This window comes from Talpa occidentalis, unplaced genomic scaffold, assembly GCF_014898055.3.
Source record: "Talpa occidentalis isolate TD23 unplaced genomic scaffold, MPIMG_talOcc4v2.1 talOcc4.7, whole genome shotgun sequence".
Taxonomy (NCBI): Eukaryota; Metazoa; Chordata; class Mammalia; order Eulipotyphla; family Talpidae; genus Talpa; species Talpa occidentalis.
In genome coordinates, this window is record NW_023605083.1 from 4613556 (window position 1) to 4639374 (window position 25819).

The window sequence follows — 25819 nt, forward strand, 5'->3', positions numbered from 1 at the left end:
TCTTTGTAAAATGAGCAAATCTGCATTTTCAGCCCATGTTTCAGGTCAGAAAGCTGAGGCTCAGTGGCAAAGTCAACCAGGACAGTCTCCTACCGAGCCACAGGTTGGTGTGGGGTTGTACTGGCGTCCGCCTGACTCCAGAGCCCGGGCCTCGCCCCAGGCCCTCCTGTGCCCTGTGCAAGTCCCCAGGGTCAGGAGCAAGGCCACGAGTCTTGTTCTCCACAAGGAGACTGATCTGACGGCAGAAGCCCAGGCACAGGGGTCCAAGCCAGTGACGTCTGGGCACGGTAGTCCCACAGACACCCCCGGAGCGCGTCAGGCACAGAGGGTGCAGGGGGAGACCAGTGGCCACCCCCCACACACACTGCCGGGGTGCACTTCACAGCCACGTCCAGCCCAAGGCTGCTCCGGCCCACCAGAGGGCTGGCTCCTCCGCAGAAGCCGCAGGGACAGGCCACTCGCCAGGCCCTGAGCTGAGGACCTGATGCCTTCACTCCCTCCTCGGAGTCACCTTGCGCCTGGCTTGGCAACTTACCCAAGACCTTGCAGCCGCGTGTGGAGACAACCAGGATGGGGCCTGGGTCTCTGCTCCCCATCCTGCCAGGGGAGTGTCAGCTAGGCGCCTCCCTGCTGCCCGGGAGGGGCCCTGCCCCGTCTGCGGAGACAGCACAGGTCCCAGACTCCGTGGTCACAGGGAAGGGACCAAATGGGTCGAGAGGCGAGAGAGCCAGCGGGAGGCACGAAAAGACACACCTCACCCAGGTGACAGGAGCAAACAGGCTTTAATTGGAACTGCAATGAAGGCGCAAGGAGCTGGGGGCCGGAGGGGTGCATGGCAGGAGGAGCCAGGAAGAGCCAGGACGGCTACGGTCTGGACCCCGAGAGGGAGGCGGGCACCGGCCTCTCCTGGGAGAACCCTGCCGTGACTCTGGCTCCTGGCCCAGTCTCGGCCCAGCCCTGAGGGCCAAGCCCCTGTATTGTGCTTCTCGGGTCTCTCCTTCCCAAAGCGCATGTGGACCCAGGCTTGGGGCGGGGGCAGTGGAGAAAGGCAGGCCGGGGCTTGGGCGGGGGAAGGCCTGCAAGAGTCAGGTCTGAGAACAACCCTAGAAGAAAACAGGAGAACGGGCGTGGCCGCACCCCCCACCCCCGGAGGGGAAACACCCTCAGCGCCAAAGCCTGGGCTCGGGGCGTCCCTACCTCAGCCCGGAAACCTGCGGTGACTTCAGGAGATGGAGGACAAGGGGTGGGCTGCTGCCTTCTGAGCCCGCCCGCGGCAGCCCCGAGGGACCTCTGAGAAGCAGCAGGGGCGGGGCGTGGACGAGACGGCCCGAGGATGCAGGTGCTGTGCGCCCATAACCGGCCCCAAGCCCCGGCCGAGTCTCCGTCACCCCCACTGGCCAGGAACACTGTGGCCAGGCAGGTCTCACCCAGTGTGCCATGAGCCAACCCTGCTGGACCCGCCCAGGAGCCCAGCACCTACTGGCAGTCTCCTGGGCTAACCTCGGGAGGGAGCCAGCTGTGGCGACGGCCAAGAGATCCAACGCCAAGAAGACAGAAAAGCCAGGATTGAGGGGCTGACCAAAGGGGCGGCTGGGGGACGAGGAACTGGGAGGGTGACCACTGGCCCAGTGGGTGCTTCTCCCTGCCCGACCCCAGGGAGGCTCAGAACACCAGACAGCCACACCGACAGGGCTTGGGGAACCAAGCCGCCGCAAGAGCAAGGGCCCCGCCCCAGGAAGGGAACGGGACACAGGAAGAGGGCCACTGGGACGCAGCACACCCCTCCCCACAGCGTGTAGCAGCTCTCTCTACCCCAACACGGGTGGGAGGAGGCCGGGGCGGGCGCAGGCCAGGGAGCCCCTAACCCTCTCCTTGCCGGTCCCCCACGGGAAATCAGGAAACTGGCCACACGTTGGTCACTACTCCCCACTTGGGTCCCTCAGCCTTATGCCCCAAGCCTCCCTCAACCCCACACTCACCACCCACCCCGGTAAACAGCTTCTCATCAAACATAAAGAACAGAGGGAGGGGTGAGGAGGGCCGGAGCGGGGAGGGTGGCCCCGATGGCTCTGGCTGCTCAGCCCCTAGCACGCAGTGACAGGGTGGATGGGCAGCAGGCTCCCGAACTTGAAGTGCTGGATCACCGGGAACTTCTCCAGGCACTGTGAGGAAGGAGGGGAGAGCAGAGGTGAGGGCTGCACTGCGCTCAGCCAGGCCTGCTAGGCCTCTCAGGCCTCCAAAGGACCCCAGACCAGCCCGGAAGTTTGGCCCAGGGAGCGGCCTCATCTCAACGGCCCGCAGGCCTTCCTAGCCACTCCTGACCGCCCTCTCCCACCCAAAGACCCCCCCACAACGATCAGACCGCCAAGTCATGGAGAGAGGAGGAGAGGGAGAGAGGCGGCCCAGACCCACAGGGCAGGAGCCAAGAGGGGGCTTGTCTCAGCCCCGAGGGGGGAGCTGGCAGCCAGAAGTGAAAGAACCCTCCAGATCAGGGCCCCAGACCAGGTCCCAGCCCTGAAGAAGAGGTGGAGGGACATTTGGACACAATTTCAGCTGGGACCAAGGCTGTTTTCTCCACTTTTCAGCTCTCTGCAATGAATGCAGCATCCTGGCACTACCAAATGAGACAATAGAAACAAGCTGGTCCCCCAGCCCTGGGCGACTCAGCAGCGCTGTGCAGGGGGCAGAGACCCAGAGCACTGAACAGGGTGGGCCCATGCCCTGCAGCCAGCCCCGCCAGGGCTCATCCAGGTTCTGGCCCAGGAGGCCTTGCGGATCAGATGCTGCTCCCAGCCTTTCTGCACTGGCCCCACCGTGCCTGCCACGTGGGTCTTCGTCATGGGCCAGCACTCCTAGCCGCAGCCCCAGGTCTGTGAGGATCTGCCTCCTCTCACACCTTCAACCACAGAAACTCTCAGAAATGCTGGGTATGCACCAGACTTCCGGCCTCCAAGAGAATGAGCCCCACTCCCTGGCCGGGAGCAGAAAGGAGGTCTCGGCCAGTGTCAGGGTGGGGGGTGGTCCACAAAGCCTAAGGGCAGGCCAGGAGGTGAGCAGGAAAAGGGGAATCTTCCTGTGCTGTAGCGATGGGGAACTAAGCTCAGTGTGGGAACAGAACTCCAGGCCACAGCCAGGCTCCTGGGTCCAGGCAGAGAAAGTGGGGAGCTGTAAGGGGGTGAGGGGGCTGGTCCCTGGGGGAGAAGGAGATCCAGGCCAGAGGGAAAGGCAGCTGCCATTGTGCTTATGTCATGGAGGAAGTGGTAGGAGTTTGAAAAGGGGGGCCCCCAGGGTCCTGGAATTCCAGAAAGAGTCAAAGGTCAACCTGCTTCTAGCTCTCATTCATGAGAAGCCACAAAGACAAGAGAGGCTTAGGGGGAGGGGCGGGTGGTTCTCTGGCCCCTGCTCCCAGGGCCACAGGAGAAGCTGGGGGGCTACAGGAGGTCAAGACTGGGACCTCAGTAGAAGGGAGCCTCTGGTCGGATCTTTCTCCCAGCTAACTGTGCCCCAGAACCCTTCTCTGTTCTCCCACCCCCATACTGGCACAGACCTACCAGCTGGAGGCCCAGGCCCCACCTTGCCCAGGTGACATAGGGGGGGCGGGGGACACAAGGTGCTTTTGGCCCTGACAAGCCCCTCTGAAGGGCCTCACCGTGGCCCCGCAGGAGAGACAGGCACGCCACCCCCGCAGGCCCAGGAATCATGCGCTTGGCTCTTTGGGACAGGGAAGACAGGCCAGACAGCTGGAGAAAGAGAGCTAGCCCAAGTCCTGTGACCGCCTCATGCCAGGCCTGAAGCAGCTCAGGGCGGACTCCCCTCCAGCAGGCAACTCTGGCTGAGAACCCCGGCCTGCTAACCCCATCCGGGCTCAGAGCACTCGCGTCAAAGGCCTTCCCAACGGACGAGAGCTGGCGGGCACGGCAAGCCTGTCCTGTGACGCCTGGGCAGGGGGCAGCGAGCCCAGACTCCAGGCCCGAAGGCAGACGGCCCCTGAGGACAAGGGCCGAGCGCCACAGAGACCCGGTGTTCCTAAACCAAAGTCGGCAAGTTCCCGCCTGGTCCCACAAAGAAATCTGGCCGCCACAGCACCTGGCAAGGCTGCAAGTGCAAACTGCGCCTGCGTGCAGGCCGAGCTGGAATTTCCCGTTGCAGGAAGGGCGCTTTGTTATCGGCTCCTGGGCCGCGGGTGTTTCTCAGTGCTCTGTTCCAGCTCCGCAGGAATGCAGACAAGGGCAGCACGGTGGGCCGGTGGGTTTGGTTCTTACCGAAGAGTCACCATTTTGAACCTTAATCAGTCCCTCCCTCATCCTACACTTGATCTTAGCCAAAAGGCTAAGAGAAGCAATAGTCCCTCCCTCATCCTATCAGCCAGGAGTTCTTTTGCCTCTGGAAGAGGCAGGTAGGGGAAGGAGGCAGGGTCCTGTTCTGCCCTAGGGGACAAGCCCAGATTAGTTGAGTCACTCAGGAAGAACCGCGAGGAATGACAGCAGCTACCACCCCAAACCCGAAAGGCTCAGAGTCCTGTTGTGGCACTTGGGGGCTGGAGGATGGGGGTACAGTCCGCCCCTCACAGGCTGGGTACAGACAGCCCCAGCTGGAGGGCTCATCAGGACAGAGTTCCCCATCAGCACCCAGGGGTGGAGCATCAGGACAACAGGGGCCTCAGGGCAGCGAGCCTGGGGCTCTCCAGGCCGGGAAGAGTCAGCCTGCAGGGCCAGGAAGGAGCCCTCCTAGCCTCAGTCTCAGCCTCAGAGTGAAGCACAGCTCCTCTCAGATTAGAGAGGTATGTGGGCTGGAAGCTAAACACAGGATGTGAAGTCCAGAGGAAGGGACTGGGGTGGGGGGGAGGGGTGGAAGAGAGAGGGGGCCAGGCCAGTCAGTTCCAGCACTTTAACCCCTTCTGGGCCATGCAGAGAGGGTGGGCCATCGGGCAGCATCTGCTACCACAGTTTGCCCAGGCTCCAGCACCCTTTCCTCCTGGCCCCAGGGGAGCCGGGTGTGAGGAAGGAACCTCAGAGAACCTCCTGCCTCTGAGGATGCCAAAGGGCAGCCAAGAGATGGGCACCTGTGGGCCTGGGTGACACGCCTGAGCTGTCAGCCTGGCGGGGAAAGAGGGAACTTCAAGGACCCAGGGATTGAGGTGTGGGACTCTGTACCCAGGACCTGATCAAGGTCAAGCAGTCTCGGGACTGGTCTGCGCAAGACATGGAGGAGCCTGAGGGATGGACAGAGTGGAAAGAAAATGTCTCCTCTCCACGTGCAGGAGGAAGAGCGCATGGAGGGGCGGGTAAGTGATGCTACTCTCAGGGGCTGGGGAAACACCACCTCGCCTGCCTCGCTGATGTGACCAGGGAGGACCACCTGAGCAGTCGCTAAAAATGCCAGCGCAACCTCCCACACCACCTTCCACCTGCCCATGGATCAGACCCACTAGAGTACAAGCCCCCTCAGTTTGGATAATGCTGCCAAAGCACAGACCCTTTCCCAAACACACGTCATCTTCCTGCCTCCACAAGGGACAGCTGCCAGGGGCCTCTGGCCGAGCATGAGAGGTGGAGACAGAGACTTCTGAGCAGCAGGGCCTAGCCTTGGGCACAGGGCAGAGCTGGGCCTTGGTCCTTTATGACTGTTCATCCCAGAGATTCTGAAGTCTCGAATGTGGCGGGGCAGGGGGGAGGTGAGGAGATAAGGGGCGGGCTGGCCCCAGATCTGAGCAAAAGAGCAGAGTGGGGGTGGGAGGAACAGCAGGCCCAGGACCAAGAGCACAGGCCAGCCTCACTCACCTCAGCCTTGTACATGCGGATGAGACCCTGGTTGACTTTGGACCAGGATGGGACAGCACTGATGTTCCACAGCTGGTTGGAGTGCTCTGCGAAGGGGCCTGTCTTCATCTGGAAAAGGAAGGCAGTCTGGGATGTGGCCCACCCCTAGCAGCAAGGGCACACACGCACACATACACGCACACGCCTGAGGCCCAGGCTAAGCCTCTGCCTGTGGGGCACGTGCACACACACAGACACACTCACATGTCAGAGTTAGGGTCTCTCTTGACCCCTATGATTATCACCGCCAGAATCACCCTCATTCTTCCAGTCAAAAGAGGCCTGATGCCCAGTGCCGACCAAAACCAGCAGCTTCAAGATGCAGTGCCCACCCACTCCCTAGAGCCACAGGGCACCCTGGCAATAGGTGATCCCCTCCCACTCAGATGGGGAACAGCAGCCTGGACCCCAATTTCTCCAGTCCCCTCCCTGGCCCAGCCCCACAGCCCGGTGGGCTCTGCGCTTGCCCCGGGCGGAGCTGAAAGAGCTGACCAAACCCGGGCAGAAGGAGGGAGGGAGGGAGGCACAGGGTCAGAAAGGCAGCGACCCAGCCCAGGAGTGGGGAAGGCATGGCAGCCAGGCAGCCAGGACACACGGGAGCAGGACAGTGCCATCGCCATCCCTCCTCTGACCTCAAGTCTGACCCTCCGGGAAGGAAGGGAAATTCTGCAGCAAGCCCAGTAAAGTTCCCATGACTTCAGAAACCACAGCAGAGACAGGAAGGCTGTGCGCCGCGTGCACCCCAGACAGTGCGAGGCCAGCCCTCGTCTTTACTGACAAGCAGTTCACAGTCTCCTCGGCACTGCCTGGGCTCTGCTTCTGAACTGGGGGCATGGGGTCCAGCATCCGGAGTCCTAAGCTTCAGGAGTATGAAGAGCAGAGACTGGGCTGGCAAGGAAGCAGAGACCTGGACCCTGAGTGGGCGGAAGGTTCCAGAAGAAGGCGGGTGGAGGCAGGGCTGGAGAACTGTTTCAGGGAGAAAGGATGAGCCCAAAGCTCTCTCTCCAAATGGGACATCCCAGGAATCAGTGCCCAGCAGCACGGAACTTCCCATCGCTGGCCTGTGACTCACCTGGCACCCATTCCCACAGGCCTCTCACTTCTCTAGTAAGGGCAACTCTTAAAAAACTGAGCTTTTAGTCAAAAAACCTGCCATTTTACCCCTTATGGCCCATCTTTCTCTTCTTGCCCAAGTCCCCCCAAAAGCCTGTCTCAAGCCCCAGTTCTGTAGCAAGGACACAGGCCCCTCCTCCTGTAGGAGTGAGGCCAGGGGGGGGGGGAGGGGCTTGGCCAAACCCACCCCACCCCCAGTCCCGGTCCCATAGGGCTTTCCAGGGCCTGGGCCCCCACCAGGCTCCTTCCCCAACGCCAGGAGAGCAGCCACTGGCACCCTGGGCCCTGGCCTGGGCTTTTTGGTCCAACAGTCCCCCTCCAGAGGCTCCACCCCTAAGCTCCCACCCTCCCCCCTCATCCCGCCCCTTCCTCAGCTCCCTGCCCCGCCCCCGGGGCTCCAGTTCTCTCTTGCCAGAGGGCGTCCAGGCCCTGAGCTCAGGGGCCGCTAGAGCTTCATTCTGGAGAGGCCCCTGGCACAAACCACCCAGGAGGCACCAGCAGGCACCATCCCACAGCAGCTCAGAGGCCCTTTCACAGGGGCTCCTTGGCCTAGGCCAGCAGATAGACACTGGGAAACCAACCAAAGGCTCTGCTTCCCACTGGGCGGATGGAAGGGGGGCCCAGAGGGCCTCTCTGGCCCACTAGCCAGGGTGAGACCCCGGCTCCGCACCCCCAGGGGCCCTGGCTTTCCCCTTGGAAAGGCCAGAGAAGCTCTTTCTGCAGAGGGGTGGTCCCAACCCCAGCCTCAGGCATCAGTATCCCAAGGTCTCCCCAAGTCCTTCAGAAGGAGACTTGGCAACTCTGGGAAAGAAAAACAGAAGAGGGGGAAAAAAGGAATCGGAGGCGAGAAGACAAAAAAAAATTAGCTCATTCTAGCCACAAAGGGAGAAGAGAAAGAGCGAGAACGAGCAAGCAGGCTGCAGTCCCGCAGTGACCCCAGGGGAATCGTGTGAGTCAGAGCAGCCATATTGAGCAGGAAATTACTCACAGACGCTGCGTTCCTGCCTCTCCACTCCCCAGAGAATCGGCCTTTTGTAAATGGTTCCTCTGTCAGTAACTGAGGGGGATGGGGATGGGGATGGGGGTGGGGGGGTGGGAGGCTCTGCACAGCGCCTTCCTGTCAGCTCCTTCCCTTCCAGCTGAAATCTGATCCCTCCCTTCCCAAAACTCCAAATTTAGAAGCCAGATTGAAACTGAAATTCTTTTCCTGCCTGCCCAGGTCTCTTAAAGGCGCCGAGGCTGCATTTCCTGAGGCAGCAGAAGGCTTGCGAGGTGGGCCCCTTGTCTGGGATGCCAGGGCCACCGAGGGGCGGTCCCCAGCAGGTCCCCTTTCCAGCCTGCTCCATTTAGTCTCTAGTTGCGGCGGCCACCGTGATCCTGCGTGGCTCCCGAGACACCTCCAGGCGCCTGTGTCCCGAGTCAGGCCTTCAGCCCCCCTTTGTCAAGCTGAGTCTGATGTCACTCACTCACCAGCTAGGGGCTGCGGAGCCCTGGTATGAGGCAGAAGAGGTTGGGGTAAAGGCAGCCCAGACAGGAGCTCTGAGGAGGACACAGACCGCTGCTATCAGCAGCCAGGCCAGGGGGTCTAGGCCTGGCCCCGGAGGTGAAAGGGGTCCCATCCCACTACAGTCACCTCAGCTCTGGAGCTCGCCCCTGCCAGTTGCCTAGACCCAAAGTGAAAACCAGGTCTCGCAGAGAAGATGCAGATCAAGCCAAAACTCTGGGGTCTGCCCTCCTTCTCCAGTACATGCCTCTCCCCTGAAATGTTACTAAAACCTCCAAATTCAATGGTACACTAGCGCCACCTAGTGGCCACGGTTGGACTCCCTCTAGCAGAGGAACTGGGTCCCAAACTTTGAGAAAAGCTTTTAGGATTTTATGCCAACTTAGTCAACCAAAGGAACAAAAATACAAAGTTTTAACCTGGAATCAACTCCCATAATCCCTGAGGCCAGACGTAGCTTTCCTCCTTAGTTCCTTAGTTACTGCAGGGACTCAGGGGCTCGGTAGCCACAAGGGGGAGCTAAAACAGCTTCCCCTTTTACCCCCAAAAGAGTGAGGCCACACTCCAACAACATGCTCCCTTTCTCCCACCCTGCTCCTCCTGGGGTCTCCCAGAGCACTGCAGGCCCTTGCAATCCAACCCGGAGAGCACAGCACGTGACCAGCTCTCACGGCAGCGGGCCAGGCTGCCCGGAGGCCTCTCCCGACCTTGGGCAGGCTGCACTGCTGAAGGCAGCAGATCTCCAAACCAAGCAGTGGCCGCCCAGCCATCAGTCTGGCTCCATTTGCTGACTTGGAAAGACCGTGTCATTCCCCTCTGGCCTTTGGAGTTTGGCGGAGGCCTGAGTGGAATGCTGACCAGGAGGAGCCTGGAGCTATAGCTGCTTCCCCAATTCCCTCCCACACCGTTCAGGGGGCCAGAGAGCAGCCCCAGGGTCAGGGCCCACATGTGCCAGCAACATCATCAGGGCCAGCAGAGGATCAGGAAGGAGAACATGGGGCAAGACCCTCTTCAGAATCCAGGACCAGGTGTCCTTTGGAAGCTGGGGGCAGGGGGAGGAGAGGGGAGGCTGGTGCGGGGCAGGGCAATTGAAAGGTCCTGACACCTCCCAAAAAGAGAGACCCTGAGAGCAGTAGGTCCCCAGCTTTTGTGTGCAGTCACCTGGCAAGTATATTTAAATACAGGTTCCTGGCTCTCATACCCTCAGATTCTTGATTCAGAAAACTGGGGCACAGGACCCTGCATTTGAACAAGCTCCCCAGGTGATCCTGAGGAAGTGTCCATGGCCACACTGGGAGACCCAGCCTGAGCAGGAGGCCGCAGCCCAGGCTAATGACCCCGTGGATGGGCTGGGGGCCTGCAGGTTTTCACCGCAAGTACTTCATTTGGCCCTGACAGAGACATGTCTCTGCAGCAGAATCTCACCTGCTGTGCATCTGAATCTCCCCAACTCCTGCAATTGTTTTTTCCTACACAGCGACACGCACATGGGTACACAGACCTGCAGTCCCCACCCAGCCACCCTTCAGGCCTGCTGTCCAATTCCAGCTAGTGACCAAGTCCCCCAGCTCAAAGAAATGCACAACACTGATTTGGGGGAGATCCCAGAAGCTGGCTCAACCTTTCAGTGGTCTCATGGGTTTCCTTTTCCAGACCCCACTTTCTGGGGTCAGCCCTGCCATTTGCAGCAGCAGCTCAGGCTCCTCTGTCCACTCCCAATCCAACAACCTCAGTTCATCTCAGCCCCAGGGGCCCCCGCCCCATGGCACCCCTCACTCACCTCGGTGATAAACAGGATGCACTCCAGGAACATGTAGTCCTTGTGGTTCTCATTCACGGCCTTCTCATCCACAAAGTGTCTGGGCTCCAGATATGGATGGTCTAGAAACAGCAGAGCCCTGGGGTTCTGACCAGGCGCTCACTACCTAGCACCTCGGCCCACACACCCCCAGTAGTGTCACAGACCTGCCCACATGCACCAACACGGCCTCGCAGGAGCAGCGAGACGCTGTGTGTATGTTCTAGTGTCAAATGCGCAGCCTCTTACTGTGTGACCTTGAACCAGTGAGGCTGTTTCTGTTAGGGGGAAAAGGATGTCCCAAAGCTAATTCCATATAGGCTTTGTGGACTCCACCCCCACCCCAGGTCAAAGCCAAAGACACTGGGAACTCCAAATCCCATCACCACCAAAGGGAAGGTGGCTGGGACCTGAGGGTGGGGTTAAGCAGCCAGGTGGATATAAAAGGCAGACACGTGGGCTTTGGGGATCCCCCATTTTTGGCTCTCCGCCGGCTCGCAGCGTCCGGCCAGCTCTGAGAGTGACTTTGGGTTTCCAGGTCGTCGGATCGGGTAGGACGCATTAAAGACTTTATTTCCCTATTTTCTCCCTGAGTTGTACATTTTCCTTATTTCCTTTTCTCTTGTAAATAAACCTTTTATTAACCTTTTGTGTGTGTCTGTAGTAGAGTATTCATAAGTCCCTTTAAAGCGCGCGGGTGAGGACCCACAGCCAGGAACCCGTTTAATATCGGGGTTGCTCTATAACAGCTTGGCGCCCAACGTGGGGCTACTTTGGGCTGGTCAACCACGGGTGAAACTTGCAAAGCACGTTGGGCGTCAAGCTGTTATAGAGCAACCCCGATATTAAACGGGTTCCTGGCTGTGGGTCCTCACCCGCGCGCTTTAAAGGGACTTATGAATACTCTACTACAGACACACACAAAAGGTTAATAAAAGGTTTATTTACAAGAGAAAAGGAAATAAGGAAAATGTACAACTCAGGGAGAAAATAGGGAAATAAAGTCTTTAATGCGTCCTACCCGATCCGACGACCTGGAAACCCAAAGTCACTCTCAGAGCTGGCCGGACGCTGCGAGCCGGCGGAGAGCCAAAAATGGGGGATCCCCAAAGCCCACGTGTCTGCCTTTTATATCCACCTGGCTGCTTAACCCCACCCTCAGGTCCCAGCCACCTTCCCTTTGGTGGTGATGGGATTTGGAGTTCCCAGTGTCTTTGGCTTTGACCTGGGGTGGGGGTGGAGTCCACAAAGCCTATATGGAATTAGCTTTGGGACATCCTTTTCCCCCTAACATTTCCTCCTCTGGGCAGTGAGGAAAGGGTCAGCCAGACACTGCTCGTGCCCCCCGACAAGCATGACAGGGGAGCCCTCAGCATGCAGCCTGGCGGCAGTGCCAGTCCTGTGACGGAGGCCCCTCCCGGCTGGGGCCTGAGAGACCAGGAGGCCCAGCAGCCTGCACAGAGCAGGGACGCAACCAAATTAACTCCATTTGGTGGGCAGTTAATCTCATGTTCGAATAGACATTTCATCCCAACCTCATCCTCCAGTGGAGCCCAACAGACCAAGGCCTGGAAAACAGCTTCAAAGTTGGGGAACCACCAGAGGGGCCGCATGGAGCAGCCTGCCACCCCGCACTTGCACGCAGTAACCTGATGGGCCCCCTTGCACACAGCTCCATCACAACAGCAAGGTGACGTTGGTCACCACGTCAAAAGAGTCCCTCATTTTCAACATAAAACCCTCGCAGCTGCTGCAGAGCAAGCGCTTTTCACACCAGCCGTTATGCGCCCGCCCCGCAGCCCCCCCTCCAGCCGGTCACTTTCCATTATCCCGCCCCGCCTCCCCCAGCCAGCCAGGCTGGGAGCAGCAGAAGGTCGACAGCAAACAGCCTCATCAATAGCCAGTCTAATGCCTGCTTTACAAGCTGTCACCGGCTGCCCAGGGCAGAGGGAGCAGGAGGGAGGCAGGAAGCCCGGGAAGGGACACAGCACACGCTGGGGACACGGGTCCACCCCGTCCTGTACCTATCAGCTGCGAACTGCCCCAGATGAAGGGCAGAAACTGGAAGTCATCCAGGCCCCACACGCCCTGGCTGCCGGCGGGCTCCATCCTGTATGTTTTCTGGAGTTTTCGCATGACCTCCAGGTACCTGCGCAGGAGGGTGGGGAAGGAGCAAGAAGGAGACCCTCAACGCCGCTGCCACCGCGAGCACCAGGCGGGCGACAGGGGCCTGGAGGGTAGCTGGGCTCTATTTCCACTAAAAGCCTCACACGCTGGGTATCCGTTGGCACCCTCGAAAGGGGAGAGCTGTATTCTTTCTCTCCCACACTCAGCCGCCTCTTCACCCAGGAGAAGGGCAGAAGGCTGACAGGGAAGGGGCGGGCGCGCCATCAGCGTAAGGCCCTGGGCAGCTTCTCTAATCAGCGGTTGGGAGTCGAAGTGAATCGGCTCCAGGGGCTCCGGGGTCCTTTGGGCTCCACCCTTCCATGTCATCAGGGCCTCGGCAACATCACCCTAGAGCTCCGGCGCTCCAGAGTGGCCCCAGAATGAGCTCTGGGCCAACACCCGTGGTGCTGGGCAGGGGCTGGCCGTGCCAGCCCACCTGAGTGCAGCCGGCTGTGCAACCTCGGTGAGAGACCTGATCTCTCTGTGCCTCAATTTCCTCATCTGTAAAAGGGAAGTGAGAGGGCCACGTGCTGGGGCCGCGGTGGAATGAGCGGAGGTGGGGGGCACGCCCCCCGAGCTAGTGCTGGGAAGCAGCAGCTGGTGATTGGCGCCAGCGCCTCCACTTGTCCACTTGTGCTTGAACTGGAACAAAGACTCTCGGACAGCCCGTCCACAGCGAGGGCTTGATTAGGATGGGACGAAAGAACCAGCGGTCCTTGGGGGCCTGCAGAATGACCCCTCTCCATCCCCCCGCCTCTCCTGGTCCCCTCTCACTCACCGATTGAACACCTTGAAGACTATAGCTATTTGGTCATCCACCCGGAGCACCCCAATCTTGCAGAGACAACAGAGGAAAGCAGCAAAGGCTGCTTCATGTCCTGGGGGAGAAAAAACAGCTGAAACTGAGTTTTCCAGGAAAAGGACGTCTCACTGATAGCTCTCTCTACAAGGAGCAAGGGCAACATGGAGCTCAGGGGCCTCCTCCTCACCCAGAGAGACCTAGGCCTCAAAGGCACAGCCTCTAACCCCATCGGCAGGCACCCGCAGCATGCTCCACAGGCCTAAGTCTCCATTGAGTCCATGCTCCTTACTGGGCACTTACTATGGGGCACTCCACGGCAGGCGCGAGGAAGACAGTGGCAAGCGAGGCCCCGCCTTCATATGACAGTTTATGACCTATCAGAATGGCAGACATTAACTATACCGTCGCTTTTATGCCAGCTCTGCAGGAGAAGGTCACAGAGAAAGGGAGACTATCACAGGGGTTCAGAAAGGTTTCCCTAAAGAAGTAATATTAAATCTGAACGCTGAAAGATGAATAAGGGCTGGCAAGGCACAGGGGAGTGAGGGAGGCGAGCAGAGCATTCTCGTCAGAAGAAGCAGTTTGTACAAAGGCCCTGAGGCGAGAAAAAAATTGTTATGTTTTAAGAAGGCTATTATGGCTAAAGCAGAAAGAACAGGGAGAAAATATAATGAGCTGAGACTGGAAATCAGACAGGCCAGAAGGGCCAGAGTTAAAAGCTCAGACTTCATCCTAAGAGCAATGAGGAGCCGCTGAAGGCTTCCAAGCATGGCCACAGCAGAGCCTCAGAAAGTAGCTGCTTCCTTTCCCAGTCACGGCAAGCAGCAGTGGTGAGCACCACAGGGACAGGGGCTGCACTTTGGACGGTACACCATGGCGCTGGATTCGGGAAGAGCACACTTGGAGGGAGGTGAGGAGGGTATAACTTCTTGCCTGGTTCTGTCCAATCCTGTAGCTGGAAGGGCTCTCCCGGCTGGAAGCTCGTGCACTGTCTCTTCACCCATGCTGCCTCCTAAGCAGCAGGCCTCCCTCAGGAGCTCTTGCGCACGCCTGCTAACCCAGCCAGTCTCCCCTCCAGGGCTTTTCCCTGTTGGTCTCAGTGAAAGACCCATCCCTAGGGGCCTCCCTGGTGGCGCAGGGGTTAAAGTCTCAGCGCTATCAAGCTATCAGTAGCCACTGAGGCATGAGTTCATGAGTTTGATCCCCAGCCAGGGAGCTGACCCACATGGTGCAGGAGACCTCTCCTGTCTCACCCGCTGCTCCCCTCAGCAGTGGATTTCAGTAGATCCGCCTGTTCTTCTCCCCACTCTGTCTCTGGTGGATCCTTTTATCCCCAGCCCTGCACCTCTGGCCTACACCCCAGTTCTTGTATGCATAAATAAAATTTTAAAAATCTTAAAAAAAAAAAAAAAAAGGACCCACTCCTCAAAATATCTCAAAATGTATGACACATGATCTGCCTATTCCACAGGGAAGCAGAGGACAAAAACTTCCTACCACCCACTACCTGCCCACCTTCTCCAGGCCTACTCTGTTGCATGGGCTCCTCTTGAGAGCCCCAAGCCAGGCTGGGCCTGAAACAGCAGCAGCTCCTGCCTTTGCCAGTGTGCTTCAGGGAGAAAGGAAAGGCAGGCCTACCACAGCTTACAAACAACCTTCACACACCCTCGCCTGAGAGCTCAGCAGCACAGAGAATGTGGCTAAGCTACAAGGGCACAGGGAAAGGACATCCCTGTGGAGGCCGCCAAGCTCTTTCATTTCACAAGGCTTCCGTTAAGCTGTCTCCTTGAGTATAGTAAGTGCTCAATAAATTATTGTTGTGGTGCTGATGGTGAGCTCACAGAGACCATCTTCACACACCAGGACAAAATCAGCTCTGCGCTCACAGGTGCCAATGTAGAGCAACAGCTCCCCCTGGTGGACCAAATCAGAGCTGCAGGAGTAGCACCAAGACCCCCTACACCGAGGCCCCCCACAGGCTACTTGCTCAAAGGGGCCCAAACAATGGGAAGCACAGAGGGAGCAGTCCAAGATTGCAGGGAAGTCCAGCAAGCACCAGGAGTGGCAGGTACCTGTGCCGTAGTCGATGCGCGTGGAGTTTCCCACGGACTCCTTTAGGTAAACCGCCACCTCGGGCACAGCAGCCGCCAGGTGGGTGGGGACCACTGTGGCCACCAAGTTTTCTGCTTCCTGATAACACAAGAGACACAAAGTGGCAGCAGCAGATTAGGCAGCATCCCAGTGGGGCACCTCTGCCCGGGGCCCAGGCTGCCCTGCTAGCTGGGCCTGGCTCCCTGCTCTGACTGACCGAGGAGGGGAGGATTTGTTCTTACACAACAGCCACTGCTCTGGGGTGGCTTCTAGTCGGCTAACCTTTCCTCCAGGGAATAAGGGTGCGGAAACAAGATGAGAAGGGAGGGTCTTATCTGGTAACTCTTGGATGTCCCCAATGGTACCACTTTCCTTCACACTCCCAGGGCAGCAAGCAAGCACCTGCCAAGAGACCACACAATGTGGTGTATGCAGCATGCACTACAGTGGCCAGAGCGTGAGAACCACCCACAACGGAAATGGCCATCAAGGGTCCAATGGAAAACCCAGGTTCCCACTGCGGACACTGCGCAGCAGTGATCAGACCCACCGGCGTGTACCCAGCGTGGGCAGATCCCACCTCTGCGACACTGCGCAAAGGAAGTCAGTTGTGAACCTACAGTTCCAAAACAGGTAACATCAATCTATGGAGCAGAAGTCGGAAGAGTTTAGGGGATGTAAACTGGAGGGGACATGCCTTGGGGTGCTGGGAACATTTTGGAGCTTGCTGTGATGGAGTGGAAGGGCAAAGTTGCATGTTAAGATCTGGCGAGCAGTACAGCTAGTTAAAAGAACAAGAGGGCCTCCCTGGAGTTGCAAGGGGTTAAGACACAACCTATGAAGCTATCCGCAGCCACTGCAGCACAAGTTCGATCCTCGCCTAGGAAGCTACCCACATGGTGCAGCAGACCTCTCTCGTATCGCCCACTGCTCCCCTCAGCAGTGTGTTTCAGTCAGTCTTCCTGTTCTGCTCCTCACTCTGTCTCTGGTGAATCCTCTCACCCCTCACACCTCTGGCCTATATCCCAGATCTTGTATGCATAAATAAATAAATCTTTTAAAATAAAATAAATAAATAAAACAAGATCACATATCATCATCGACTCCAAGGCAGCCCCAGGCTGGAGAGCACTGTGCTGGGTCCTCAGGGCCCCCCTCTACTCCATGTGAAAACACTGGGCCACAGAAATTAGGATCCAAGTTTCTCTAAATGCAACCTATGCACACCTGGCCTAGGAAGCTCCTGGAGACCTGTTGAAAATCTGAATTCCCAGACCCCAACCCAGACCCACAGACCCTGTTTTTCTAAGGATAGGGCCTGTAATCCTGCATTTCTTTCTCTTTATTTATTTTTTTGTTTACTTTGGACAGGTATCACCTTCATATAATTTTAAAATAAGCATGTTAAAAAAGTGACCCATTGAGAAATCTCTCTCCACCCACTCTGCCCCACCCTCAGAAAGAAACAGCAGCCTAATTTACTAGTTTCTCAAGCAGCCTTGCAGTGCGGCGCTGCACATAAACTGGGCGATACAAAATCTCATTTTTTTTTTAAAGGAAGAGCCATTGCTCTTGAACTTTTTTTTTTTTTTTAAAGATTTATTTATTGGGCCTCCCTGGTGGCACAGGCGGTTGAACGCCGCACTGTGAAGCTGTCCACAGCCCCTGCAGCGCAGGTTCAATCCCAGCTGGACAGGGAAAAACCCACATGGTGCAGCAGACCTCTCCTGTCTCACCCGCTGCTCCCTTCAGCAGTGTATTTCGTCAGTCTGCCTGTTCTGTTCCCCGCTCTGTCTCTGGTGAATCCTCTCTCTCACCCTCCCGCACCTCTGGCCTGTATCCCGGTTCTTGTATAAATAAGTAAATCTTTAAAAAATAAAAAAATAAAGATTTTTTTTTTTATACAAGAATCGGGGTACAGGCCAGAGGCGAGGGAGGGTGAGAGAATTCACCAGAGACAGAGCAGGGAGCAGAACAGGCAGACGACCAAAATACACTGCTGAGGGGAGCAGCGGGCGAGACAGGAGAGGTCTGCCTCACCATGTGGGTTTCTCCCTGGCCAGCCGGGAATCGAATCCGCGCTGCAGGGGCTGCGGATAGCTTCACAGCACTGAGCTAAACCCACTACACCATCGGGGAGGCCCAAAATCTCCTCATTTTTAACCTCTCTTACCACAAGGCCTCATGCCACATGTCTCATATTCCAGGCTCCTCCGTAACTAACAATCAACCACAGACTCCCTTTCTCCTGAGTTCCCTTATTCTTTCTTACAGCTGCATAGTTCTCCATGGATGCACAAACCTGTTGATCTAATGCATCCCCTACAGGAGGACACTTAGCATGTTTGACTCTTTCCCCAACACAAACAACAGCCTAATAAATGGCCCTTTGCAGAAGCCAATGCGCCCACAGTGGTGGTACTCAGTTGGGGCAGAAGGTGCACACAACCATACATTTCTTAAGTGGAACGCTCTCTTAACATACTCCCCAGTGATTCTGTAAAGCCTGAACGCGCCCCCGCCCCCTCCTGTCCAGGCCCCAAGCCTGTCCCGTGGAAGCCTCACCTGGTCGAGTTTGGCATACCAGGTCCTATAGGCCTTGTTCCCAAATCGAGAGGGCTGGTCGACCGGAGGCGTCTCATCAATCCACCTGTCCAGCGTGTTGAGAAGAGCGACCAGTTTCTCAATGGCCTGTGGAGGCAAAACAGAGGGTCCCAGTTACAATGATGAGGGGCCCCATGCTGGAGCCAGAGGGAAGCCCTAGCTGCTGCTGGATGCTGACCATGAGGCCTGGTGCTGACTGGGCCCTCCTTGCTGACTCCATCTTGCCAACCAACCTGAAGGGCCAATCAGGAAGTCCAGCAGGCTCTACAGAAAGGCCCCAGCATGCAGTGAAGGGACAAGCAGCTTCAGTCTATCGAAGAGAGCCGCTGGTGGCCAAGCCCGACTCCAGCCCTGGCCTTCGTCAGATTTTATTGTTTAATATGCAATGCCTACTCATCACAGAAAACAGTGAAAGGAAAAAATCAATGCTGCCACCCAGAAATAAGCACTATCAAGAGCTAACAAACTCTTCAACTCTGCCTCTTTAGTGTTCGCTGTGGTTTAGCAGGGCAAGACTTGGGAGGCAGATGGACATGGATCCAAATTCCAGAGAAAATGGCCTTCAGTCCCCGCAAGATGTCAAGTTGATGACCCTGACTCTCAGAGCCTGTTTCTTCACCTTGCAAATGGGCTCAATGCTAACCACCCACGGAGGCAGTGCCGAGGACTAGGCGTCCACCCGTGAGGAACACCTGGTGCCCGCCTGGCACAGGAAATGGCACTGACTTAGACACGTACCGACCATCAACAAGGACCACAGGGCATGCGCCACCTCGCAGCTGGCTCTGCATCCCCCAACCTCATTCCACAGCAGCCTGTGAACAGACCTTCATGCCAACCTTCTGTAAGCGAGCATGGTGGTGTTGTACCCACACACCGGAATCCACTTACCAAGCCCCTTACAGGCAATGCTTGGCGCTTCCAGCTGTTCACTACCACAAACCACACTGGGATGAACAATCTGGCAACTCACCCTTTTGGAACTGCTGGGTCAGAAATGCAAATGTGCCATGCTGGATGGGGGGCATGCATAGCAGTATTGGGGAGTCCATCTCCCCACACCTTTCCCACAGGGGCTAGGTGTCAGAGGGCAGCATTAGCACACGAGATGTTATTCAGTGAGGAAATCAGAGAAGGTGGCCGAGACGACACACAGGTCCGTGGGGCTAGACTTGAAGATGTGGCACTGATGGAGGTCAGTGGAGCATCTGGTGGAGAGGGCCCCTGGTCAGCAGTCCTGGGAAGAGGCCCCTGCAGAGGGGCAAGTCTTGCCTCTGTCTGCTGGCCACCATGGGTCTGAGGAGACCAGGGACTCCTGGCTCAGGGCAGGAGCTTGCCGGGTGGAACCACCTGGTAGGTCACAAGAAAGGCCAGGCACGCTCGGGTCTGCCGGGTGCAGACTCTGCCAAGGAGTGGGGGACAGGGCTGAAGCTCCTGCCACAGAGCTCCAGACGAAGATCACGCATAAATAGTGCCCCTGGCATGGGCAACGGGACAACGATCTGGAATACTGCCTTCCCTCACCTCCCTCTCCTCCCCTTTCCCCAGGTTTGGGGCAGGGGAGAGAAGCAGTTACCTAGAAGAAAACTGCCCAGACGCCTGGCTGAGGCCAAGGGACAAGGTGATATGCCTTGTTGACAAATGACACAAAGCAACTCTTTATGAAGAACCAAGTCACCAGGCACAGGGTAAGGCCAGAGCAGGCACTGGCTGGGACTAAGGAGGGCTGGTGCAGTAAGCACAGCCCCAGGACACGGCAGCTAGGCTGACTCCCTGGCGTTCCAGTCTGGCAGACAGCAAGGTACTGAGGGATAAAGAAGATGCTGGAGGCCAGCAGGAGCCTGGCCCCAGCTGCTAGCTCAGCTGGGCCAATAAATAATTAACAGGCTCCCAGTTCCTCTTTCTAGAGGTTTTTTTGAATGCAGGGGGTTGCCTCTATTGTTTGCCTAGTTGGGGAAGAGGGTTAGAGGGAAGCAAACTGTGGGCCGGAACCTCCAAGAAGCAAGAAGGCTTTGAGCTATCCTTTCTCCCTACACCAACACTTCCTTTTTGGATTTCATGGACCAGCAAAATTTTCTGCAAAATGCCTGTTCTGTTCCCCACTGTCTCTAGTGAATCCTCTCACCCCCCGCACCTCTGGCCTGTACCCCTGTTCTTGTATGCATAAATAAATCAATCTTTTAAAAAAAATTTTACTTCCTAATTTTTTATTTTGCGCCCATTAAAAAAAAAATCAAACACAAAACAAAACAAAAAAAAAGCCTCCTATTGGGCCTCCCCTGGTGGCGCAGCGGTTGAGCGCTGGGCTGCGAAGCTGCCTGCAGCCTCTGCAGCGCCAGTTCGATCCCCGGCCACCGGCGGGGGTCCCACATGGCGGGACAGACCTCTCCTGCCTCACCCGCTGCTCCCCTCAGCAGTGTATTTCGTCATCTGCCTGTTCTGTTCCCCACTCTGTCTCTGGTGAATTCTCTCACCCTCCCGCGCTTCTGACTGTACCCAGTGCTTGTATAAATAAATAAATAAATCTTTAAAAAAAAAAAAAAAAAAAAAGCCTCCTATCTACTATAATCTTTATTTTGCACGAATCAAAAAATTTTACTCCCAAAGACAGAAGAGAGATAATCTCAAAATGAAAGGGAACCTTCTAAACACGGGTCTAGACAATCTCAGAACCACACAGTGGCTGGTGCCTCTGCTGCGGGTCTACAAGCTGCCACCCAGGGCCCTGCCCTCTCTTCATCGGCAGCTACCATCCCTGCGGGAGGGGCGGGAATGAGAAGCAGCAGGGGACCCCACAGCTGTGACAGGAGGGAAGAGAGCCCCAGTTTGTGGACCCAGGCTACCTGCTGAGCTGTACTTTGTTGCCCCTGCCAGCTAGGGACAGAAGCTGGGAGATCTCTTGGAGACCAAACAGGGCACGCCTGCAGCCCCCTGCCCCGGCTCTGGGATGAACCCCAGCTCGGAAGAGCCCCTACTAAAACACCACCACCACCGGAAATTAGAAATGGGGGAACAAAGGCTAATGAAGCCCATGGCGCGGAGTGGTGCCAGCACCGGGTAACAATCGTCCACATGGATCCGTGAGCAATGAGCCTCCCGGGGTGTGAGCGGGCCGGCTGGCACTTCGGCTGGCTCTTCGCTCTACTGTTGGGGAGGAAGAGGGTCACAGGGGCAAAGCCTCTCAGCTGACAAAAGGTTATCCAAACCCAGGCAGCCTGATTTCAGGCTGCAACGCTGCCAAGAGAACACTGCTGAGACGCACCTGCTTGATGTGGACATCGCAGTCAGCACCTGGGGCCACTGAGGACCTGAGAGGAAATCAGCAGCTCGGATCTTCTGGGATTATTACAACATCCCCTGCGGGCGCCTGTCCCCCAACCTCTGCCCTCTCTGGCCAGCCAGCTGAGCCAAGAGCCACATTTCCAGGGTGCTGGGCAGGCCAAGAGGAAGTGGTGGGCCAGCTCCCAAGAGAAGGCTGTTTCTAGGACAGCCTGGCTCCCCTCAAGTACAGATCGCAGCCACCCAGCCACAGGTCAGAGCACCAAGAGGCAGTGTGGGCCTGAGAGGGCCATGCTAGTCTTGGGTGGGGGCATGGCCAGGCCCTACCCAGCAGGCTGAGGCAACTGAGTGGGCTAGGCTGAGGCGCTGAGAATGACTACTGCTCAGGCCTGGCATCTGAGATAAGAGACACAGGCTCTGGGCCAACTGAGACAGGACTCCAAGAGGCCCCTGGAGGCCTGGGACCTAGCCCTGGGAGAGGGGACCCAGCAGAAGAGCAAAAGGCAAGCAAGACCACCCCTTCCCCGGGCATCAATCTCCCCTGCCCTCCCTCCAAAAAACAAGACTTTCTCTGAAACTGTGGCCGGAGCGCACCCCATCCAGCAGTGTGGGCGCCTGACTTAGGTGTTTCAATTTCTCAGAGTGAGTCCTGCGGGAGGAACACACACAGGGCTGTGCGCAAGGAGGCTCAGAGCAGCATTTAGGGCTATAACCTAAACGCTCCCGTTAGGGTGCAGCTGAAACAAATGAAGGTGTGGCGCACTGAGGCAGCCATTCACACGGGGGGAGTTCATGCCCAGCCCAGGTCTGGGGACGCTCCCCAGGCTGTTCCCGCGTTGCCCCTGGGGGCTGGGTATGAGGGACGAGGGGGTAGCATGCTTCTGTTAACCAGCACAGCGACTTCTTCTGGGGTGTTTCTTAAGTTAAAAAGGTTTATTAGACACCAATCAGTAAAAATGCAGGCTATAAAATGGCATATATACCTTGACCCCAATTTTATAAATGTACACCTATTCCCAGATTTTAACAGATGAGAAATGTAGTCACGGAAACGTCGGGGGCCAGTGGGCTGGGGTGGTGGTTTCTGCCCCAGCCCGGCTGCGCGATGAGCACACAGGGTTCTTGGGGGCAATTTTTGATTTATTGGAGACTCCCTGCCTCTACCTACCTCAGAGACTTTGTACTCGAAGGTCAGCTTCTTCCCCTTCACACCTTCATTGAGGGTGAGGATGAATCCAATGTAGTCGGCGTAGGCCTACCAAACACGGGGTGGGGAGGCAAGGAAAGGAGTGTCAGAGCCCCCACTCACTACAGCCTGCCTGCCCTTGCACCACCCAGTTACCAAAGAGCGCCAAGCTGCCTGTGGGTACCAAGCCAGCAGCAGTAGGAAGAGAAGACAACACCATCCAGAACAGCTGGCAGGTCGATGACCACACACACCTGCCGCCTGCTCACAGTGCCCTCAGTATTGCTACGAGCAGTTTCCTTACACAACACCCACGAGTCAGACGCTATTACTGCTCCCATTTTACAGATGAGGAAACCAAGGTTGTGGGGAATGACTCGCCCAAGGTCTCATAAAAGCAAGATCTCAGTATCGGGGTGTTAGACCCAGCCAGCCGGCCCAAAGGCTGGGCAGCTTGACTACTACACTAGGGTGCTGGGGGTTCAGGGAATACCACAAGGGCCCCGCCCCCAGTTATCTTCCAGGTGTTTCCCCCACCAGACAGCCAGGCTGCCTGGCTGCAGTGCAGGTGCACTGCCCCCAGAAGACATTGCGTTCTAGGGCAGAAGGCTAGGTCTCCCCGCACAGCCACCCTCAGCTCCCAACTGGGCACCCTCCCCACTAGGCTGGGCATCACATCCAGCACAGGGCTTAGAAAGCACTGAGATCTGGGCCCCTAGAGAAGCCGCTCCTGGGAGCAAGTGACACCTACCTCAGTCTTGTTTCTTCTGCATCTTTTTTGCCTGTCACTCCTCCCCTCTTCCTGTTTTTTTTTTGTTTTTGTTTTAAAGATGTATTTATTTATGCATACAAGAACTGGGTGTATAGGCCAGAAACGTGCGGGGTGAGAGGACTCACCAGAGACAGACTGGGGCACAGAACAGGCAGACTGACGGAAACACACTGCTGAGGGGAGCAGCGGGTGAGACAGGAGAGGTCTTCTGCGCCTTGTGGGTTGCTCCCTGGCCAGCCAGGGATCGAACTCATGCTGCAGTGGCTGCAGATAGCTTCACAGGTTGCATCTTAACCCCTTGCGCCACCAGGGAGGCCCTCCCTCCCCTCTTTCTTATCCAGGTCCTAAGGATGCCGGGACATCCACAGTGAGCCTGAGAACCAACCACTCAGCACCAAGAAGGGAGCATTCCTAGACCAGGATCTTGCTGCCAACGTAGGACATGGCCATAGGCCGCAGTGGGTCCCCTGGCAGGCCTGGTGGAGGCCCACAGCAACTCCACCAGCCTAGAGCAAGCCTGAGCCCTGCCCTGATGGCAGCCAGGGCTCACTGCCCTCCCTGCTAAGGATGCTGGGAGGTAAAAAGAGGAAACAGCCTGGGCCTCCCCGGTGGCGCAGCGGTTGAGCGCTGGGTTGTGAAGCTGCCCGCAGCCTCTGCAGCGCTGGTTCGATCCCCGGCTGCTCCCCGGCCACCAGAGGAGGGTCCCACATGGCGCGCAGACCTCTCCTGCCGCCCGCTGCTCCCCTCAGCAGTGTCCTTCGGTCCTTCTGCCTGCTCTGCTCCCCGCTCTGGCTCTGGTGAATTCTCTCACCCTCCCATGCTTCTGACTATACCCAGTGCTTGTATAAATAAATAAATAAATCTTAAAAATAAATAAATAAATAAATAAATAAATAAAAAAGAGGAAACAGCCAGAGGCAGCATCACCCTCCATAGTCCCAGCTCCCATATGTCCAGGTCACTTAGAGACTAAAACTCAGGACATCCTGGTGAACATGATGGAGTCTCTGCCAACACCACAGCAACAAGGTCATGCCTGCCATGCAGTAAGGCTGACCACGTGACCACCCCGGGCAGGGTGTGGTCAGGCTTCAAGTCATTTAATAGTAGAGGAAACTGAGGCATGGCCAAGTAGGCATCTTGCCTAAGTCACAGAAGAGAAAATGGCAGCGCAGGCATCAAGCCCTGACCTGTCTGAGCCCTGGCCCCTGACCCCTGCCCAGTGAAAGTCCTAGCAGTGCCTTGTCCAGCTGCAGCAGGCCCACGAACTCCAGAGCAACTGAATGGCTTCATCCATGTCTTGCAACACTCGAGGAGAAAAGGTGACCAGAGGGGCCTCCCTGGTGGCACAAGGGGTTAAGACGCAACCTATGACGCTATCCACAGCCACTGCAGCACGAGTTCAACCCCCGGTCAAGGAGCTACCCACATGGCACAGCAGACCTCTCCTGACTCGCCTGCTGCTCCCCTCAGCAGTGTACTTTGGTCAATCTGTCTGTTCTGTTCCCCACTCTGTCTCTGGTGAATCCTCTCACCCCCACACCTCTGGCCTATACCCCAGTTCTTGTATGTATAAATAAATAAATCTTTTAAAAAAAAAAAAAAAAGGTGACCAGAACTTTCAGAAAGTACAGAGCCTAGAGCAGGCTGGCAAACTGCCCATGAAGGGCCACAGGAAAAGCATTTCAGGCTTCTTAGTCTGATACACAAATTCGCAATTCTACCCTTGCAGCATGAAAGCAGCATAGATGACACATAAACAAATAAGCATAACTGTGCTCCAATAAAACTTTATATACCAAAAAGAAAAATATGTCAGATTAGGGTCTGTGGCCGGGGGCATTGTGGCTCAAGCTATAGGGGGTGAATCTTATCTCAACCACTGCTAACCGCCACTCTGCTACACGGCTTTACTTCCTGGTCTTGGTCCATCATCTTCAAATGCGACCTCGGGATCCACCTGCCAGGGTTTGAGTAAGGATTAAACGAGCTAGAGTACCTGGCACACTCAAACTTCCTTGTAAAACATCTGGGGGCTGCAGCGGACTAAAGCCACATGTGGATTCAGATGAACTGCAGATTCAGAGTAGAAAGCAGCTCCCCCTCGGTGATGTGGCTCCCAGCGGACCTCTGACAGTGCTGGGGGCATTTCTGTTTGTGATAACTGGGCAGAGGGGTGCTCCTGGCATCTAGCAGGTAGAGCCCTAGATGTTTCTTAGTATCTTGCATGGCCAGGACAGCTCTTAAAATAAAGAACTGTGTGTTTCCAAATGTTAACAATGTGGAAGTTGACAAATCCTAAAGTAGAACAACACAGATGATAAGTGAGTTTGAACTGTGTCCTACAAAATAAGGAAGGGACGTGATGTTTATCTTGATAAAGACTCAGGGCAAGAACAGTCACCGTCTGCAATATTTACAGGACAGGCTTGGAAGAGAAGCCAAGTAGGCTTGTATGGCCCCGAGTCCCAAAGGACAAGCTGTGGCAACTAGAGGGTTTGGGCCCCACATCCTCAGAGAGAACCTCCTAAGATTGCCAGGGTATCTGGGCCGGCCCTTATGCAGACATGGCACTCCCCACCCAGCTGATCCGACGGGCAAGGGCTGGAGCTGGGCCCAGGGTTTTCCCTGGGAGCCTGGAACTGGCTTTCTTTTCTTCACTGCAGTCTCTCCACAGCCCATGGC

General features: G+C 56.8%; 1 protein-coding gene across 1 annotated transcript in view; it reads right to left on the reverse strand.

Moving 5' to 3' along the window:
* Positions 1 to 693: 693 nt before the first annotated feature.
* Positions 694 to 25819, reverse strand: part of PTPA (protein phosphatase 2 phosphatase activator) — a 31070-nt gene continuing 5944 nt past the window's right edge. Inside the window, exons 3-10 of the mRNA XM_037491647.2 lie at positions 22345 to 22431; positions 17859 to 17984; positions 15275 to 15392; positions 13179 to 13278; positions 12259 to 12383; positions 10217 to 10317; positions 5781 to 5888; positions 694 to 2162 (exon numbers count right to left, since the gene is read on the reverse strand). Coding sequence (XP_037347544.1) covers positions 2085 to 2162; positions 5781 to 5888; positions 10217 to 10317; positions 12259 to 12383; positions 13179 to 13278; positions 15275 to 15392; positions 17859 to 17984; positions 22345 to 22431 — 843 coding nt within the window. The 3' untranslated portion in view covers positions 694 to 2084. The remainder of the gene's footprint in view (positions 2163 to 5780; positions 5889 to 10216; positions 10318 to 12258; positions 12384 to 13178; positions 13279 to 15274; positions 15393 to 17858; positions 17985 to 22344; positions 22432 to 25819) is intronic.